We start from the raw sequence: 18,134 nt of genomic DNA, 5'->3' as shown, positions 1-18,134 counted from the left end.
GGCTCTGTTCCTCAAGACTGAACAAGCTCTCTTAACCACTGAGCCATCTCCCTAACCCTGTTGTTATTCTGACTTCCCTTAAGACATGTCTTACCTTGGTATTCAGATGTGTCAAAGAGTTACTCCCCTCACCTCCCAAGCCAGTTTGTAAACCTGATCCAAGGATTCTGTTTAAAAATCAAAACCAAAACAAAACAAAACCATTTCTCAATTGATAAAATCTTGCCCCTTACCCCTTCCTCTCAGGGCTCCTAGTTCCTCTAGCTGAGTTTTCCTTTCCTCCCCCTTTCCACCAGCCATTCTATACTACACTGTGCATTCTCTACAGATCCTCCACGTTCGCACTTGCATTTGGTGTTTTACTGTCCCACGAGTTGCACCCACCCACACTTGAAGTATCTTCCTCTTAGGATTTCTACTTTCTACTGAGCACGCTATTTGTAAATGTGCACAGTGTCCCCTGAGTCCCTAACTACAGCAGCCTCACTGTTTCAAGGGCCCTAGCAGGTCCCTTACAAAGGAACAAGAATGCAGGCATTGACAAAAAAGACAATTTGAGTTCTGAATTTTACACTTAAGACAACTGCTTTTTTTTTTCATTTTCTACTCTGCTTATTGCAAATCAGTACCTGGTGAGTCCTGGAGGCTATTCCCCCCCGCAAGTAGAATCCTTGTTTGTTTTCCAATTAAAAAGAAAACAAGCGTTTTTAAGATGCCCCTCTTAACTACCTGATTCAAGTTTCATAAACACACACACATTCCTTTTAAAAAGATGTATACAAATCCACAAGCTTGACCCTTCAGAGCTAGCTGCAAATGGACACATGACAAGGAAACATGGACACTTCATGACCAGACCACCTGTGGCCCAGCCATAAAGGTTTGCTACTTCAAGAACACAGCTTACAAACTATTCTAGAACTTACTTCAAAAATATAGGAAGCAAAGGACAATAATCCTAAGGAGAAGCAAAAATAGTTTGGAAAGAATAATTTGTAATAAGGAACATATTTGCAAACTGGAGAAATGGTTCTACACATACCATAGTATCAAATGGCAAGCATCATCCCTCCCCAGAAGAGTCCTTCAAATACGCGGCTAGGTGGAAGGGAAGAAAACCTTTGGTGGACCAGGTCAACAAGTGAGTATTCAAAACCACCCAAGGACCTGGGGCTGAGACACCCGAAGTCGTCAGCAGTGTTTCCTTTAAGTATTGTCAAAGTTGGCAAAAACAGGGAATTAAAACAAAACAAACAACAACAACAACAAAAACAAAAACCAAAAAAACTAGGGAGTGCACATGGATGAAAAAAATCAAAGTAACAAGTAACTTCTCGACAAGCATATATTTGGATGACTTCTAAGTCTTAAGCAAATTGGTAATTAATTACGTGTGATTCGTAGCCTCCGCTTGGAATGGACCGGATTTTCTCTGGCACAATGATTTGCACGTGTAATCTCTCGGGAGCTGCAAGGTGCAAAAGGCGTTTCTCAGAGAGCCAAACCCCTGGCACACCCAGAACCTTGTATCCCATGAGGCATCAACTCTTAGCATGGCTATCTATTTAAATACCCACACTTCTCCTTCCTTTCCTGAACTGGAAGCTTTTCAAGAGAAATATGTCTTACTTTGGGAGTCTTGCCCAGTGGGAAGGATTTGTAAATTCTGAGACAAAACCCTAGTCCTTGGTACAAATAAACTCACTTCCTCCTCCCTTCCAACTCATGGGTATCAATGTAGCTTCGTCAGCCTGAAACAGGATCTAAAACTGGAGGATAGTAGGAGCCAAGTCTGCCCACCCCCATTTTTCATTTCTCGGGGTCCTCGGACCTGTGGGAAAGCCTGGTGCAGCCTGTTCGCTTTTGAGCTGTGCTGAGCTGGTGGCCTGGGCTTGTGCAGGTGCGATCCCAGGACACCCTGGGCAACCAAGAGGGAAAGGCCTGCAGAGCTGGCACTCAACGGCTCCAGGGTGGGTTGGTACTCACGGTCTTTCGTTTGGAGCTCGCTAAGTCCGCCAAGCCCTCTCAGCCCACTCAGCAGAAACAAGATGCACCACATGGCCTGGCGTCCTGGGCCCCGGCCCCGGGGAGTGGCAGTTGGCCCGCTACAGGGCAGTTGGGAGCGCGAGGGGAGGGCTGTGGGCGGCACAGCTGTGGGCCGGCAGGCTTGTGGGCTGCTCTCTGCAAGTTGGCCGCTTTGGAAGGACTGGCTGGGTTTGAGTTCTAGCTGAGACCAAAGGAGGAAAAGGGGTGGAGGGGGTAGGCGGTGGAGGGAACACAAAACTACTGAGAGCAGGGGCAGTGGTGGTGCAAGCCTTTAATCCCAGCACTCGGAGGCAGAGCCAGGCGGATCTCTATGAGTTCAAGGCCAGCCTGGACTACAGAGTGAGCTCCAGGAAAGGCACCAAAGCTACACAGAGCAACTCTGTCTCGAAAAACCAAAAAAATAAAACCAAAAAAAACAACAAAACAAAAACAAATAAAAAACTACTGAGACAGAATCCGTAGAACAGCTGAGGAGCTGAGAGGTGCATATACACTTACATGGACTTTTAATTTTTTTTTCAAGACAGGAACTTTTAATTCTTAACAACAATAACATTTTATGATATTTAACACTTCACACATATATATATGTAAAGATATATATGTACATTATATATACATACATATGTATGTATATATACATGTAAAGTTACTGTCAATATAGGTGGACAGTCTTGACTAATATTCAAGGGGACAAAACAAGCCAGTGTAACTGCCACTCCGATCAACCGCTAAGACAGAACCACCAACAGTTCCAGCTTGCTCCCTGACGGTTCTCACAATCACAGAATACTTTTGTCTGTCTCAAGCAAAACAGGTGTATTCTTCACATCTAGGTTCCTGGGACAGAGAAATTGTAAGTCCCCCACACAGCAGCTGTTTTGGTGCATAGTGCACGTTGAATATATTACCGTGTGTTTGATATTTGTCTATGAACTTCCTTGTGTGTGATTTCGGTTTAATACTTAGGTATTCCTACTGAGTTTATTCCCAGAGGGAAGTTGCTGGGTCGAAGAGTACGTCTTGTAAATACTTCTGAAGAATCCTTCAAGACTGCACTACTAATTGACATCCTACCCAAAGTGTATGAAGATTCTAAATTCTCTGTCAGCACTGTTCTTATTACCTCCGTCAACCCGACACAGCCTAGAGTCACCTGAGGAGGGAGTCTCAATTGAGGAATTGCTGAGATGAGACTGGCCTGTGGGTGTGTCTATTCGGGATTTTCTTTGTTCTGTTGATGTAGGAGGGCACAGCCCACTGCGGGTGGCACCACTCCCTGGGCTGGTGGTCCTGAGCTGTATAGGAAAGTTGGCTAAACATAGGCTTCGGAGTGAGCTAGCAAGCAGCATTCCTCCATGGTTTCTGCTTTGAGTGTCTGAGTTCCCGCCCCGACATTCCCTATGAACTGTGACCTAGAAGTGTATGCCAAACAAATCCCCTTCTCCCCTAAGTTCCTTTTGGCCATGGCAGTTTGTCACTGCAACAGAATGTAACAAAAACAAATGTCTGCATTTGTTTGTTTTGGTTTGAATTTGTATATCCCTGGTGGCTAATGAATGTTAACATCTTATATGCTTTTCTCTGTAGTTATGGGCAACATTATATATATCCTCTTGGGCAGTTGCCTTCTTGAGATGCCCCCCCTTTTCTGAATGGACTGCTTTGCCTCTCCTTAATTGCACATGGAACCTGGAAATATATTCTAAATAGGATCTCTTTGTTGGATGTAATAACTGTCAAAGTCTGTGTATATTTTGTTCCAGTAGTTTTTGTTGTTGTTGTTGTTGATAGCAGTAATTATAATCAGAAGTTTTCTTTTATTTCAACCAGATAGAATTTTCATATAAATTTTATCATGGATCTTAAATTTATTGAAATTCCTTTTTTGCATACATGAGTTGGTCACAAGACTTTCTTCACTTTATGTTCATGTTCTGAGTTAAACTGTTGGAGCAAACTCATGTCCCTGAAATGCATCCTGTTATGTTTTGCCATTTCTTTATTTTTCTGGATTTGATTTGCCTACATTCCTTTCAGAGTCTGTCTCCAAATTTAATGAGAGTTTTTGCAGTTTTCTTCTGCTGCAATGAACTCACCATCGGAGGCATGCTGGTCCTGTGGATAGTTCTGGAGGTGCAGTCCTATAATCTTCGTGAAATTTGGTGTCATACTGTGAATGATTTTTCTTGCCTTCCTCCTCCCCCAGCATTCATCAATAGAGGGGTTAGGAGCTGTGATTTTCCTTGTCGGGGATTTGTTTTACTGTGGATCTCATTTCTTTAAAATATCCAGTTAGTCTCTTTCCACTTGGGCTAGTGAGTCAGTTTATTCTGAAAGGTTTTGTCCATTTTTTCCCCCTGAGTTTTCAAGTATATTTGCAAAAGTTGTTCAAGTATCCCCCTGTCCCATAATATCCTCCAGGTCCCTATGGTTGGTACTGGGATTAAAGGAGTGTGTCATCACGCTTGGCTGTTCCCTAGTGTGTTCTTGAACACACAGAGACTTTGCCTGCCAAGTGATTAAGGGCGTGTGCTACCACCGCCCGACTTTTGTTTAATGGCTTGCTATTACCTCTGATCTCCTGGCAAACTTTATTTATTAACATACAAATAAAATATCACCACATTTCAGCACAAATAAAATATCACCACATTTAATGACTGATATTAATATTTTAAAAATTGGGGTAGGCTTCAGCAGGGAAGCTGGTTGGTCCTGGCCTCTTCTCACTGGGCAACATTTAACTATTGATTTGAAATCATTGTTTATTGTGAGCCTGTTTAGGTTTTCTGTTTCTTCAGGGCTCACCTGGGTTCTTGCGGTGCACAGCTTACTCACAGCTCCTAGGTTAATCACTGTGTTGGTATATAGTCACTCTTAGCAGCCCTTTATGCACGATCATCTTTCTGTGCTGTCAATGACTTGATTTCTTTCTGGTCTCTGAGTTGTCTGTCCTTTGAGTGTTCTTTGTTTTCTCTCTTATTCTAGCTAAGAGCTTGTAAATTTTATGTTTCAGCAAAAGCCAACTTTAGTTCATTGTATGTGAGTATGTTTTGTCTTAAACTTTTTTTAAAAGTATTCTACTTTAATCTTTGAACATGGTTGTATGTTATGTCCTTTGGCCAGTATAGCTCCAAATCCACAGACTCCCATATATAGCCCTTCTTAGGATCCCATATGTAGGTTTCAGTGTGTATTCTTTCTTCTTCTTTATGATGATAATACTGGCATGGACAAGATGTAAATTGGCTCATCAATTCTCTAGGCCTAAAACCATGGGTTCATCACCCTTTAAGAAAAACAGAAATAGCCTCTTCTCTGTCAATCTAACAGACCCACTTTGGGGATGGTATTTGTCCTGGAAATCCTGGATCCTGTGAGTAATCTCAGCTCACTGATGTCACACTCCCTTCCCCAGTATGGCTATGGGGCTGCCTCTTTGGAAAGGGTTGCTTCTTTAAGGAGACGGGACTGGCTGCTTACACCTTCAGCAGGAATGAAATAAGACTATCATTTATAGTAAAATAACTTGGAAAGACTCCAAGCAGATCTACTTAAACATAAACAACTCTTTGCCTCAGTTGACCCCTTGGCTGCCAAAGCTGCATCAATTTAACTGTGGCCCAAAGCTCTGCAGAGCTAACCATCTGGACGTGATGGTATTTCCTTACATAACCTAGAGAGACCTTTGCCCATCTAGCATCACTTATGACCTTCAACCTTGCAAGACTTTTTTCCTTTTTATTTGTAATGCTATGGCCCCACTTCATTAGGCTCTGAAATATTTGAGGCATTCTGTTGGTTTATAGAGACTGCTGACAATGTGAACTTGAGCTAATGGATTGCCTTCTGATGTTCCTATTGGAGGACCTTCTCAGAGTCTTCTTCCTTACAAATGAGTTTGCATTTAGCTAGCTAGGAAAATACTATTTCCTGGCTCATTTAGGCATTCCACCAGGTCGTATGTTTGTTTGTCTGGCAAACAAGCCCTTCTGTTCTAAGGTCCAAAAGGGTGGAGGTGATCCTGATGTCACTGGGATCTAAAGCCATCCAAGGTCTTATCTTAGTATAAACAAGCTCGCAACCACATGTCTATAGCTGTTCCTCCATGTGACTCCCAGTCTAGAGTTATGTATGTATATGTATCATATACTATATTATATATAGCTATATAGATACTCACCACCACCACCACCACCATCTGATTGTTAGCTACTATCAATGTTCTCTTTAAAGCTGAGGGAACTGAGACACAGGAACCCATTCTCAAGATCACAATAAGGAAGCAGCATATTCAATGTCTATGCTGGCTGGCCTGGTTCCAGATGCAGGAAGCAGATTATCAATATAAAGGGCTCAGCCATTGGAACCAAAGGCTAAAGCCTCCAACTGGCCAAGTTCCCCTGGACAGGTTAACAGAATGAGGGATTGCACCTGCAGTGAGGGTGTGTGTCTGTGTGTGCCCTGATGGGGCAGCAAGGGGAGAGGACATCCATTGAGACCGAGACTTGGTCAAAAAGGAGGCAGCTGGGAGACTTCATATGAGAGCATGCACAGGTCGGGCAGAGAGGGTCAATAGAGCCTATCTCGTATGAGTTCAGATTCAAGGAGAGTAAAACTGGAGGACAGCTATATAGAAATCGTGGAGTGATGGGGTCAGGCTGGGTGGGTCTCAGAGCATGGATTTTGTCTTGGGGGAAGGTTGGAGGATTTGAAGGGTGGTGCAGGCAATTAGGATGTTGCTGGTATGAGACTCTGGTGCCCAAAGCAGGACAGAGGGTTGACAACTGCAGAAGACAAGATCAGTGAGACTTGGAGTCTCCCTAGATGTGACAAGGGGAAGGAGAGGTCTGTGTGTGTGGTGGGGGCACGAAACTAGATCAGCTCAAGCCTGGCAGAGTGGCGGCTGAAATCACTTCCTCAGACTCCACGGCAAGTTTCAAATATAGTCCACATCAGTACCTGTGTACACACTGCACAGAAACAAAGGTTAGGACCACCCATAGCATCCTTCAGGAAGGCTCCCTGAACAGAGCTGGTCTAGGTCACACAGCACCTCGGAGGCTTCTCTTCATTGGGAAGCAGTACCCTCTCTAAGCAGTTGCCCGGCTTCTCCAGAGAACACAGAACTGGAGCACCAAGGTGTTAGCTTTATTGAATGAAGACCCCAAATCAGCTGCTTCAAAAAGAACAGGTATGGATTTGGCTGCAAAGCTACCAGCTGGGCTGCTCCATGCCTTCCTGACAGGCTGTGATCTTTTCTTTGATGGTGCAGTCATCTTCAGAGAATTAATCGCACCCACTTTCTCCTGGATCTAAAATTACATCACATCTGATCACTTTCCCAAGAAAATCACTGGCTGACCAAAGAACAATGCTGCTAGTTCTGGGTAAGGGCATGTCCAGAAACAGAGGACACGCTACTGGCTAAATCTTGGAGGTCAATGACGAGTTCTTGACTTCAGTCTCCAGCCACTTGATAAGAATCTGGTTCACCTCAGCAGGTCTAGAAGGGAGACAAAAGACATGTTGACCTATCGGAACCCACTGTCCTCACCAAGGCAGTGTGCTTGAAAAGACCCGGCAGACGTGAGCTTGGCAGAGCTAAGCCTGCTCATGAGACAAGTGACCAGGGAATCATGCTCTTCTCACCCAGGGACCCCAGGCTCCTTACTTCTCTATCTGTGTCCAGTGACCACAGTCCTCAATGTGTCCTCTTTTCAGGTAAGGGATCTGAAAGAAAATCCCATGCAGGAAGGTCAGCAGCAGAATGTTAATCGGGCTGGTGGAGTCAGTGTAATGCACAGCAGAGGCCATCTTGGAGGGGACCCCTTCCTCTATGATTCCCACAGGCCATCCTTGGAGGACCCTTGTGCCATTTAGGACAGGAATGAGGAATGGCAGAGCTTATCAGAGTAGGGAAAGGGAGTGTCATGGGAGGGGATAGTGATGTCAGCAATGAAGCTGGGTCAGGGTAGAGCTTTAGCTGGTTCCCATCCAGCCTCTCAGGGATGACCTCCTCTGCTGCCTCCCTCCTGGGCCCCTGTGTTCTCTCCCATGTGCAGGGCCATTTTCTCACCCAGTTTTCCATGTTCTTGGACATTTGAGGACGGAGTACGATGTCCTTCTCAGCTGTGACCATCAGGGCTGGGACCAGGATCTGGTGGGGGGAACAGTAAGGGAAGCTGTCACTCAGCCACCCTGATGCCATCTGTGCCTAGGGAAGGTTGCCTTGGGTGTCTGCCACTACCAGCTCTCACCTCCACCCCATGAGAAGACCTTTGCCCTGCCCTGGCTCTGCCTCTACCAAGCTTTTCAGGGAGGGGTCATCAGAATTTGGATCTAGCAATGCAGTGGTGTGTGTGTGTGTGTGTGTGTGTGTGTGTGTGTGTGTGTGTATGTGTGTGTGTGTGAGAGAAAGGGAGAGAGAGAGAGAGAGAGAGAGAGAGAGAGAGAGAGAGAGAGAGAAGTGGGGAGCTGACCTTGTATCTCAGTTAGCTCATAGAACCAATTTAAAGGAAGATAGAGATCCTTGAAGGACAAGATTCCTTTTGATTTAAAAGGATATGCCAAGATCTGGAGAGATGGCTTAGTGGTTAAGAGCATTTGCTGCTCTTCCAGAGGATCCACGTGCTATTCTAAGGACTTGGGTTTGGTTCCCAGCACCCACACGGCAACTGGCAACTATCTGTAACTCCATTTCCAGTTGATCTGTCATCCTCTTCTGGCCTCTGAGAGCACTGTGTACATTTGTTGTACATGTAGACGTGCAGGCAAAACACTCACACATATAAAAGTAAATCCTTTTTTTTTTTTTTTTTTTTTTTTAAAGGAGAAGCCAAGATTCAAGAGCGTGAGTGGGACAGCCATGACAGTTACCTGTGTGTTACCAGAAGGGACAGAAATGACTCCCCGTCTCTGTGCTGACAAATGAAGGGAACCCTGGGGATGCTGCAAGCTGGAGAAAGTCCCACACACTCTCCTCACTCTTCCGTCTTTATCCTTTTCTTCTCCTGTCTCTTTCCTTTCAGAGCAAAGGGTAGAACCCAGAGCCTCATACACACGAAGCAAGTGGAACTGTGGCCTCTACCCTCTCAACTTTAGTCTGAGTCAGGGTCTTGCTGAGTAGCGATCCCCCCGCGTCAGTCTCTGAAGTAGCTGGGATTACATTCATGCACCATACATGCGGCATTTCCTTCTAAGTCACTTCTAAGCGATGTCAGCCTGACCTAGCTGAGGACTCTGGAGAACACCATGCTTCTCATCCCATCTCCTCAGGGTCCTGTGATGGTCAAAAGTGATTGTGATGCTGAAACTAATTTCAGCCTTAGAAATCCAGCCTTAGCACGACCTGGTCCACCCCACAGGGTCCTCCTCATTTCCCTCCACACCTTGACCCCTCTGGTCTACGGAACTGTAGTTTTGCCAATGCGTCAGTCACAGACGACTGTAATGACAGTGATGGGGGCATTAGCTGAAGAACTGCTCTGCCGGGACCCTCTCTCAAGGCTTTCAGCACATCCCGTCACTTCCTGATCACACAGCTCTCTGAGGAAGACCCTGGTCCTGCAGTGTCTTTACTGCAGAGATGGCAACAGAGCATCAGCCTGGCGAAGTGGTCGTCCACGTGTCACACAGGGGTTGCATCAAGCCCGTTTGTAAACCCTGCATTACCCGTAGTGAGGTAAGGAGGGGACTGGGCTCCTAGGGGAGCTCATGAAGGCCTGGCTCCTGTGATGGTTTAAAAAAAGGCCAGTTTCGATGTTTAGCATTTAGGATGCAATGTTACTCTCTTTATAGACCCAGAGGTTGAAGACCATCCATCATCTGACCGACATATGAGGAAACTGAGACCCAGAGACAAAACTACAAGGTGACAGAGGCAGAGGCCAAAGTCACATCTGTCTGAGAAGCCAGCACGCCTCTGTGGTTTGGCGTCATTGTCCACTTCAAGTGACCCTGGCCAATCTGTGGCCCTGACCAGGGCCACTGCCAGGAGATTCACTCATCCCATATAATGCTGTCATTACCTGGACAGGAGCCCTGCAGCACCAGAAGCCACCATCCTGGGGGGTCTCACCAGCAAGAGGCTCTAACAGGAAGCCCTGAGTGGAGTCCACCCCAACCTCAGAGGAAAGGAGGAAGCCAGGGCCCCTGTGTGGGACCCAGGTCCTGTCAGGTGGGAGCAACAGGAAGCCTTAAAGGCGGCTCTATGAGTCCAGTGTGTGTGTCTGGTGTCTCTATGTGAGATGAGTGTGTGTGTGTGTGTGTGTGTGTATGTGTGTATATGTGTGTACACGTATGTCTGGTGCATATATTTGTGCGTTTGGTGTCTGTGTGCAAGATATGTATATCTGATGTGTGTGAGAGCATGTGAGCATATGTGTGTGTGTGTATGTCTGGTGTGTATGTAAGTCTGGTATGTGTGTGTCTAGTGTCTGTGTGTGTGTGTGTCTGGTGTGTATGTGAGTCTGGTATGTGTGTGTCTAGTATCTGTGTGTGTGTGTGTGTGTGTGTGTGTGTGTGTCTGGCGTGTGTGTGTGTGTGTGTGTGTGTGTGTGTGTGTGTGTGTGGTATGTGTGTGTGTGTGTGTGTATGTGTATGTACCTGGTGTGTGTATGGTGTGTGTGTGTGTGTGTGTGTGTGTGTGTGTGTGTAGCAGGAGGCCACGGTGCTCACCTTCCGTCCCAGTCCCTTACAGCTCCATTTCCAGTTCCTTTCTACGTTCCGATACCAGTTCAGAGGGCCTCTGTGGAGAGGATCGGACGGTAACGAGGGTGAGCCTCCAGGAGTTGACCACTGTTGGCCCACAAGGACCTGTGCTACCCACACACAACTGTGCCCGGGAGGGTGAGTGCTGCAGGACACGAGAGTGTGGCCCCGAGACACACGATTCCTATCCACGTCTGCTGCTTCCTCAGCGAGGCCTAGGGCAGGAACTCTCTGCCCCTGGGCTGGTGCCCCTGAGAGGATCTGGGGGCAAACAGAAGCTGATCCTACAGATTACCCCCATCCATACCTAGAAGCCACTTTCCTGCCCCAGGAAACTCAGTGAGAAGTGTCACGGTGGGTCAGAGACAGTGTGAAGGCACTGAAATGCATGCACGCTTGGGTTTGTGTGGTTTTCGATTCTCCGAAGACAGAAGAGCTGCCCTGATTCTTGGAGGAGTTATGACTGCAAATCAATTAAAAGCCTCTCCCTTTTGGGGGACCCATAAACACAAGAAAGCACAAGCTGGATACCCCAAAGGAAGCTGCACAGCATAGGTAGTGAGCCTCTCGGCACTGGGGAGCATTCAACCACAGACAGGTCACTGTGGTGCTCACAGGGGCTGTGGTGGAAGTAACCATCCCCATCCCCGACAGCTGAGCACCCTATCCATCCTGTCTGGGGTTCCCTTCTTTTTACCTGAAGCCGGACTTCTTGAACTGCTGTACATAAAACTCAATTTCCTCCTCAGTAGTAATCCTGCTGAGGCTGGGATTTTCTGAGGCGTTCACAAGGATTCCGCCTGCAAAAAGACACCTGTGTGCTCTCCCACTGCAGGCTGAATGGTTCTAAAGCTGGCCTTCCCTGCTGAGGTTGCCCCATCTGAACTTGGAGTGAAGGGCCCATGAGACTTTGTGTCTGTCCCTCTGCCTTCTCCTCATTGACTTCCTCTTGGCCAGGGGGAGCACCAAGCCATGGGGCTGGGATCTTCCCTACTGTGGGGTTCTCATTATAAAATGCCATACTGTCTTCAGAGGTATGCAGTGTCCTGGCAGTTCCCTTAAAGGCTCATCAGGAACAAACACATTGTTTTCATTCTACAGTCCTCACAGTAAAGGGCACAATCACTTCAGGCTTCAAGGTCAATGTCAAGGGAATCAGACACCCAGCTGGTGCTCCCGCCCTGCTCATTTGAGCATCCCATCCCCATCTGCATATCGCACTTCTTTACTGCTGATCTGCTTCCCTGCACCACCCCGAGCTCTCTGTGGGCAGCATCCTACCCCTGGACTCCTTGAGGACAGGTACTCAGAACATGGAACCAATAAACTAACAAGGGGCTGGAAAGAAAAGAAGCGGGCGGGGGGTGGGGGTGTGGGGGGGCAAGGAGGCAGATATCCTCAGAGGCGAAGGCCGCTAGGGTCAGACTCCAGCTCAGCCTGTCGACACAGGTCAACCTCTGAGATCCACTTCTTCTGTTTGTGATCGAGAGGTCATATGAGAGGTTGTAGGTCCAGCACTAGGAGTGTCAGTGACCACAGTTATTAAGACTCGATGAATAATGGCTAGGGGGCAGTGCCAGGAATGAAGCAAGCATCTGTGGGGCCAGTGCTAGTGGAGGTCGGGGCCTCAGAGTTGAGTCCAGATCTGACTTCAGTTAAATCCCACTCATTGGGGTGACCAAGATGTGTGGGAACCAGAGTGGCCGGAAGAGGACCTTGGGGTGGAACGGCCGGTGGAGACTTAGGTGGGTCTAGTTTGATCTGCCTTGTGCACACTGTTGACTCCACAGCAGCCACCTCTCCATGTTGAGGAGAAGGTTGCGTTGCCTCAGATACCCTCTCCAAGTCCTCAAAGCTTCTTAGGACTTTGACGCTCAACTCCCTATAGGGCAGACTAGGGTCGCACCATTAATTGTCAGGGGACCTTGGTTGGGCAAGCCAAAGCCCAAAACAGTAAAGCAAGGTGAGGGCTTCTTCAGGGGCAGAGGGAACAGGACTCCATTAACATTCTGCTGATGTGGCCCTGCTGTCCCTTCCCTCCCAGGGATACCTCTTACCCAGTTCAGTAGCTTTATGCACAGTGAGTGAACCCTGTGGGAAGAAAAGTTAGGGAGGATGTCGTGAGTGAAGCAGTCAGAACACTGTGACTCAGGTCGCCACTACAGCAGACCTCAAGTGCACGAGGGCCATGGGAGAACCCTTTCATGTGGGGATATGTGCTAAAACATACAGGGGATGGAAGCTGGCCACCAAGGACAGCACTGGACACTGGACACTGTGTACTCTGTGCACACCCTGTACCTGATACCCGTGATAGTGTTTGACTCATAAATGAGGCACTACTATAACATAACCAGAAATGACAGCCAACACTAAATTAGAATAGTTAATTACAGCAATGTTATAATAAGAGCCCCCTCCTCCCCGTGTTGAGACAGAGCAGATTCACACCAGTGGGATTTCATTATGCCTCTCAGCGTGGCACGTACTTTACATCTTAGATTTTTATCTGCTGAATTTCCCCTTTTGATATTATTCGATCATGGGTAACCAAGAATAACTGAAATCCTAGCAATGAAAGAGCAGACGGGGCTATAACACACACGCTGACCCCGAAAGGCAGCCAAGGGATCTCTCAGGGTCAGAGAAGAGAGAGTTGAAGTTCCCATCCATTGCTGCTGCAGGTGCTTGCAGATCTAAGTAACGGCTTGGGCTTGTCAGTGTGAGCACGAGAGGAGAGCTCAGACCTATAGAAGGTGGAGAATCAGAACGAGCCGCTCCCTGCCCTGCCCTAGAGGAAATCGGGCAACCCAGGGCTCCTCAGTGTGCAGAAGCATCCAGGAAAAGGTAAAATGAAAAAGTCTACCCATGACAGGCAGGTGGGAAATTTATTTGCTTCAGCTTGGTACTAAGAGAAAACGGAAAGATGTCCCCGTGCATTTGAATTTTCACTGTTGGGTGATCTGGGGACTCAGGTGGTATGAAGCAAACAAAGAAGTGAGCCTGGGTGGGACTGCCACCAGAATGTAGGACAGAAATAATGATGAGTCACCCAAGAGAGTGGGTCCAAAGTCCAAACAAGCAGGCTGGTACAGGTTCAATGTCACTAAAGATGAGCTCATAAACCAAAATTATAACACACACATGCACACATACACACACACACACACACACACACACATGCACAAACATGAACACATTTGTGTGCACATATGCACTATGCACACACACTCGCATGCACGCAACACACCCATGTACATACATGCAAACACACACACACACAGACACACACACACACACACGAACACACATGCAAACACACACACACACACACACGCACACGCACACGCACATGCACCCCATCTCCCACCTCTTACCATCTCGTCACTTGCTCGGAAGAAGCTTTTGAAAGTCCGACTCATGTTCTTTTCCAGTTCGGCCTCGGCCACTCCCTAAAACAGCCAAGAAAGATTAAATTAAAGATCGCTTTAAGAAGCCCTGGAAACTGTAGCCCAACCCACTGCCAAGGCCAAGAGCCCTCAGTGTCTGTCCCATCCATGTCTGTTAGAATTACATTCCCTGGAATTTTTTTTTATCATGAGATGTATGTTAGAAAAGATTAAACAGAATATAAGATGCTAACAGGGGTGATTCCAGGGAGGTGGGTTTGAGGATAACACTGTTTTTTTTATTTTTTTATTTTTTAATTATTTTATTTTATTTATTTATTTATTTATTTTGTTGCCCCGAATCTCACGATAAGGTACAACTTGCATAATCAAGGAGGCCAATACAGATTTAAGGAGGTGGCCAGGCTTTGACAAGATGCACGGTGAGATGTCTCTGTTCACAGTTTCCTTCATGCTTCTCAATTTGACTGTAGTAACTTCAACCATCTTCTTCAATTTGGTCTTAATCATTACAGACCTTTGGAATGCTATCAGGGCTCTCTCCCTAAGGACAGGGCAGCAAATGTCCTTTGTTAGGAGCTGGGACACACGTCCTTGGTGGTGATAAATTACCAGGTTCTTCTGTCTTGAGAGAGTGTTATTACAGGTAATTGCTCATCTATTATAGGCTACAGCAGGCTCTCAGACACCTCGTGCTCTGAACACCAGGCTGCAGGAATGAGGACTAAATAGGTAGAGAGGAGCACAGAGGTCCACACCTCCCAATATCTCTACCTACTTTCCCTCTGTATCATCCTTTTAAATTTAGCATACATAATTACGAGCTTATTTATGGCAAAGCGGAGATGTTCCTGTAATGTGGATGAGGGGTTGGCCACTGCAGATAGAATCAAATGTTGGAAATATGATGCCTGGTGTTTCTTGGGAAGTGTTCATGTCCACTAATTCATCTTGTGAATACTGTTTAATTCCAAGATATACCGAAGAGTTCTTGGGGAGTCTCGCAGGTGGCAAACACCCCGAGAATAAAGCAGCATCAAGGACTGTGAAGCGAGTGAGAGTTCACCGCGATGGCCCAAGTGACAGTTCTGCTTGCTTTTACCGAAGGGGAGAACACTGGAGGTGGAGTGGAGATGAGTGGGACTTGGCATTGCTGATGAAGGAAGGCTGTTCTGGCCTGAGGAAAGAGCTGGGATACACAGACTTGCTGGACTAGAGACCGGATAGTATGCATGTTCAAGGTTATGCCTTGAACGTGAAATGTCTCTCTCTCGGGAGGACCAGAGAGACCATTTAGTGGATAAACATTTGTCTTGCAAGAATGGGGACCTGAGTTTGACATCAAAAACCTGTGCGAAGAAGCCGAGGGCAGTGGCACACATTCGCAAGCCCAGTTCTCACAAGATGGAAGCTGGTGGGTCCCTGGAGCTTTCTGGCTAGCCAGTCGGGTCTAGGTAAGCAAGCCCCAGGCCAATGAGAAGAGAGAGGGGGGCTCCTAATAAAATAGCCAGGTGTACTTAGGGTAGCTTTCAGAAGAAGTTCTAGAACATCTTGGAATTGCCACAGAATTGGGTATGTACATGACATTTTCTGGACAAGAGACTGTAATTTTTGCTAAATCCTCAATAATTCAGTGGAGACTCGATTACAGGCCTTGTTGCTCTTGGGTACTGGGAGCATCTCCTTCTGGGTAGATGCTTAGAATGTAGGTCCCCAGCAGCTCCACAGAACAAAACTTCATTTAACAACATCCCCCAATAGACCTGCACCCCAGGCACTAACGATGGCACCTGCCCAGTGCAGAGGACGTCATACACCACCCAGCACCCACTAGCCACCGTTTCCTCCATGTAAGCCCCTCAAACCACATGAGTGGCCAGGACTATCCCCCGAGGACCTCTAACTGCCAGGTTCTACCCACAGAATACTCTAACTGCCCTAACTGCTGAACCCTACCCCCACCCTGCAGAGCAAAAAGCCCAATCTCTGGACAACAAATCCCACCAATCTCCACCCTGGAAAGCTCTACCCTGAAAAGTTCCACCCCCTTCCCAAGAAGCTCTATATAAGCCCTCTATCCTGTTCAGTTTGCTGCTGTTTCTGGCTTAAGCAGTGGCAGCCACCCTCCTGGTTTTTTCCCTCCCAGTAAATCTCTTGTGTGAGGTCTGTTGTGCAGTGTGACTCTGGGGTATTCCTTGGCTTTGAGCTGCCAGGAAACCTTTCCATCTCAGCTGTGATGCTTACACTCCATGCACCCATGAGCTTCAGCTCAACATGAAGTCTAGACTTGATGCAGAACAGGAGCAAAATGTCACACTGGGCCAGAGAGGCGTAGCCCAGCACTGGCCAACACTGAGCATAGTTGATGACATCATAGGGTTCCTACAGCTGCCCAGGAATAAAACCAGCACAAAACAGGACCAACACCAAGGGCGCTCCTATGACTAAAGGCTTTCCCCACCAGGGCGGGCACAGGAAAAAGGAAGTGACCTTCCCCCCAGATACACAGAGGCATGACAAAAAACGAGATTTTTTGAAAACCCAGCTGTCGTCAACATCTCCCTGGTATTCCTTCCTTATATATTTTCCACTCCTACCCACCCTCCTTTCTATCCATTGAGCCTTTTCTGGGCACTTATTAATACTTTGCTTCCTCAGTAGGAAGAAAAAATATGAATGGAGGAAGGCAAGGTGTGGGTGTAGGTGGGGAGCAGTCTGAGGCAGGATGAGACAGAGAAAATGAAGAGGCTGGGAAAGCAGAAACAGACCCTTACTTCAGGCCCTGGTTTCTATTTCTCTTTGACTGAGAGTCAAGAATGTCACCAGAGAAAACAAAAACAATAGAACCCACTGTGAAGATGCCATCCTCTCCCAAAGACAGCCCAAACAAGACTAGCTAAAGGACCCTGCCTACTTATGGCCTCAATGCAATCTCCGAGTTGAACCTCATTGATGTCTCTGTCATTCACAAACGTGAACTATGCTGATGTCTCTGTCATTCACAAACATGAACTATGCACTACACAAACCACCTCACAGCGTCATTGACAGAAGGAAATTGTTAAAGATAAGAGAAAGGAGTAAACCAAGTACTTCTCACAAAAGCATTTGAAACTTAATTTTCTGTTTGTTTGAGCCTGGTTGTAAATTACACCTGTGACTATATACAGTGTTTAGAGGTCTCCCTCTCAACTTCCATGCTTAAGTCTAAAATGTGTACTCTCTCTTTTGGATAAATCCCAACTCTGTTTCATTCTGACTAGGCAAGAAATTCTAAAATCCTGTCATCACCTGTCAGGCTGCAGCTGGCCATATTGGGTTACATCTCCTGATAATATTGAAAATAAAAATAAAAACTAGGCGATTTTGGTGCCATGCTGCAACTTTAAGGACAGTGACAATGCTGATGGTAATAATCACCTTGTGTCACCCGGCCTGTGTGTACAATAATCACCACATGCTACCGAGCCTGCGTGTCATGTCAGCACGATAAGAAACATGCACCATCCCTTTCAATCCTTACCAATCCCCATCTGACAGATGACGAATCAACCCAGGGCTTGGAGAGCTAAGGTCATGAGTCAGTACTGGGGCTTGAACCATGTGTGTTAGGTGCTAATGCTGGGCTCAGGAGCCTATAAAGAGCAGTCAGGACACTTGCCACTGTGAAATGCAGCCTTCCCATATGTCCCCAAGAGCACAATCGCTTTTATCCTCTCCTTTCTGGCCCTCACCTTTACACCCCCTCCCTGTCAGCATGATGGACTTTCATGTGAGGGGGCAGAACTATTTACCCATGCGCGCTCTGAGCCTTACCGCCTCTTGGTGTCTGTTTACTCTTCTAAGCACCAAGTGAGATCAGAGCTCTGTGGAGGCCTCTGCAGGGCTCCACACACCGAAATGTGCCTCATCAACAGAAGCTGCTTCTGGGGTGAGGTTGGCTCTCAATAAATAAGAATCCTG

The 18,134-nt window shown here is 46.9% G+C and overlaps 2 protein-coding genes across 2 annotated transcripts in view; both read right to left on the bottom strand.

The window, feature by feature from the left end:
• Adam2 (ADAM metallopeptidase domain 2) overlaps positions 1-2,119 on the bottom strand; it is a 53,432-nt gene extending 51,313 nt beyond the window's left edge. Inside the window, exons 1-2 of the mRNA XM_059273440.1 lie at positions 1,987-2,119; positions 1,392-1,468 (exon numbers count right to left, since the gene is read on the bottom strand). Of these exons, the coding sequence (XP_059129423.1) occupies positions 1,392-1,468; positions 1,987-2,059 (150 nt within the window). The 5' untranslated portion in view covers positions 2,060-2,119. The remainder of the gene's footprint in view (positions 1-1,391; positions 1,469-1,986) is intronic.
• Positions 2,120-7,159: 5,040 nt separating this feature from the next.
• The window catches only part of Ephx2 (epoxide hydrolase 2), a 40,132-nt gene continuing 29,157 nt past the window's right edge, over positions 7,160-18,134 (bottom strand). Inside the window, exons 13-19 of the mRNA XM_059273439.1 lie at positions 14,139-14,213; positions 12,819-12,852; positions 11,459-11,561; positions 10,729-10,798; positions 8,129-8,209; positions 7,724-7,782; positions 7,160-7,555 (exon numbers count right to left, since the gene is read on the bottom strand). Of these exons, the coding sequence (XP_059129422.1) occupies positions 7,477-7,555; positions 7,724-7,782; positions 8,129-8,209; positions 10,729-10,798; positions 11,459-11,561; positions 12,819-12,852; positions 14,139-14,213 (501 nt within the window). The 3' untranslated portion in view covers positions 7,160-7,476. The remainder of the gene's footprint in view (positions 7,556-7,723; positions 7,783-8,128; positions 8,210-10,728; positions 10,799-11,458; positions 11,562-12,818; positions 12,853-14,138; positions 14,214-18,134) is intronic.

Source organism: Peromyscus eremicus, chromosome 9, assembly GCF_949786415.1.
Source record: "Peromyscus eremicus chromosome 9, PerEre_H2_v1, whole genome shotgun sequence".
Lineage (NCBI taxonomy): Eukaryota > Metazoa > Chordata > Mammalia > Rodentia > Cricetidae > Peromyscus > Peromyscus eremicus.
This window is presented reverse-complemented; position numbering and strand designations above follow the sequence as displayed.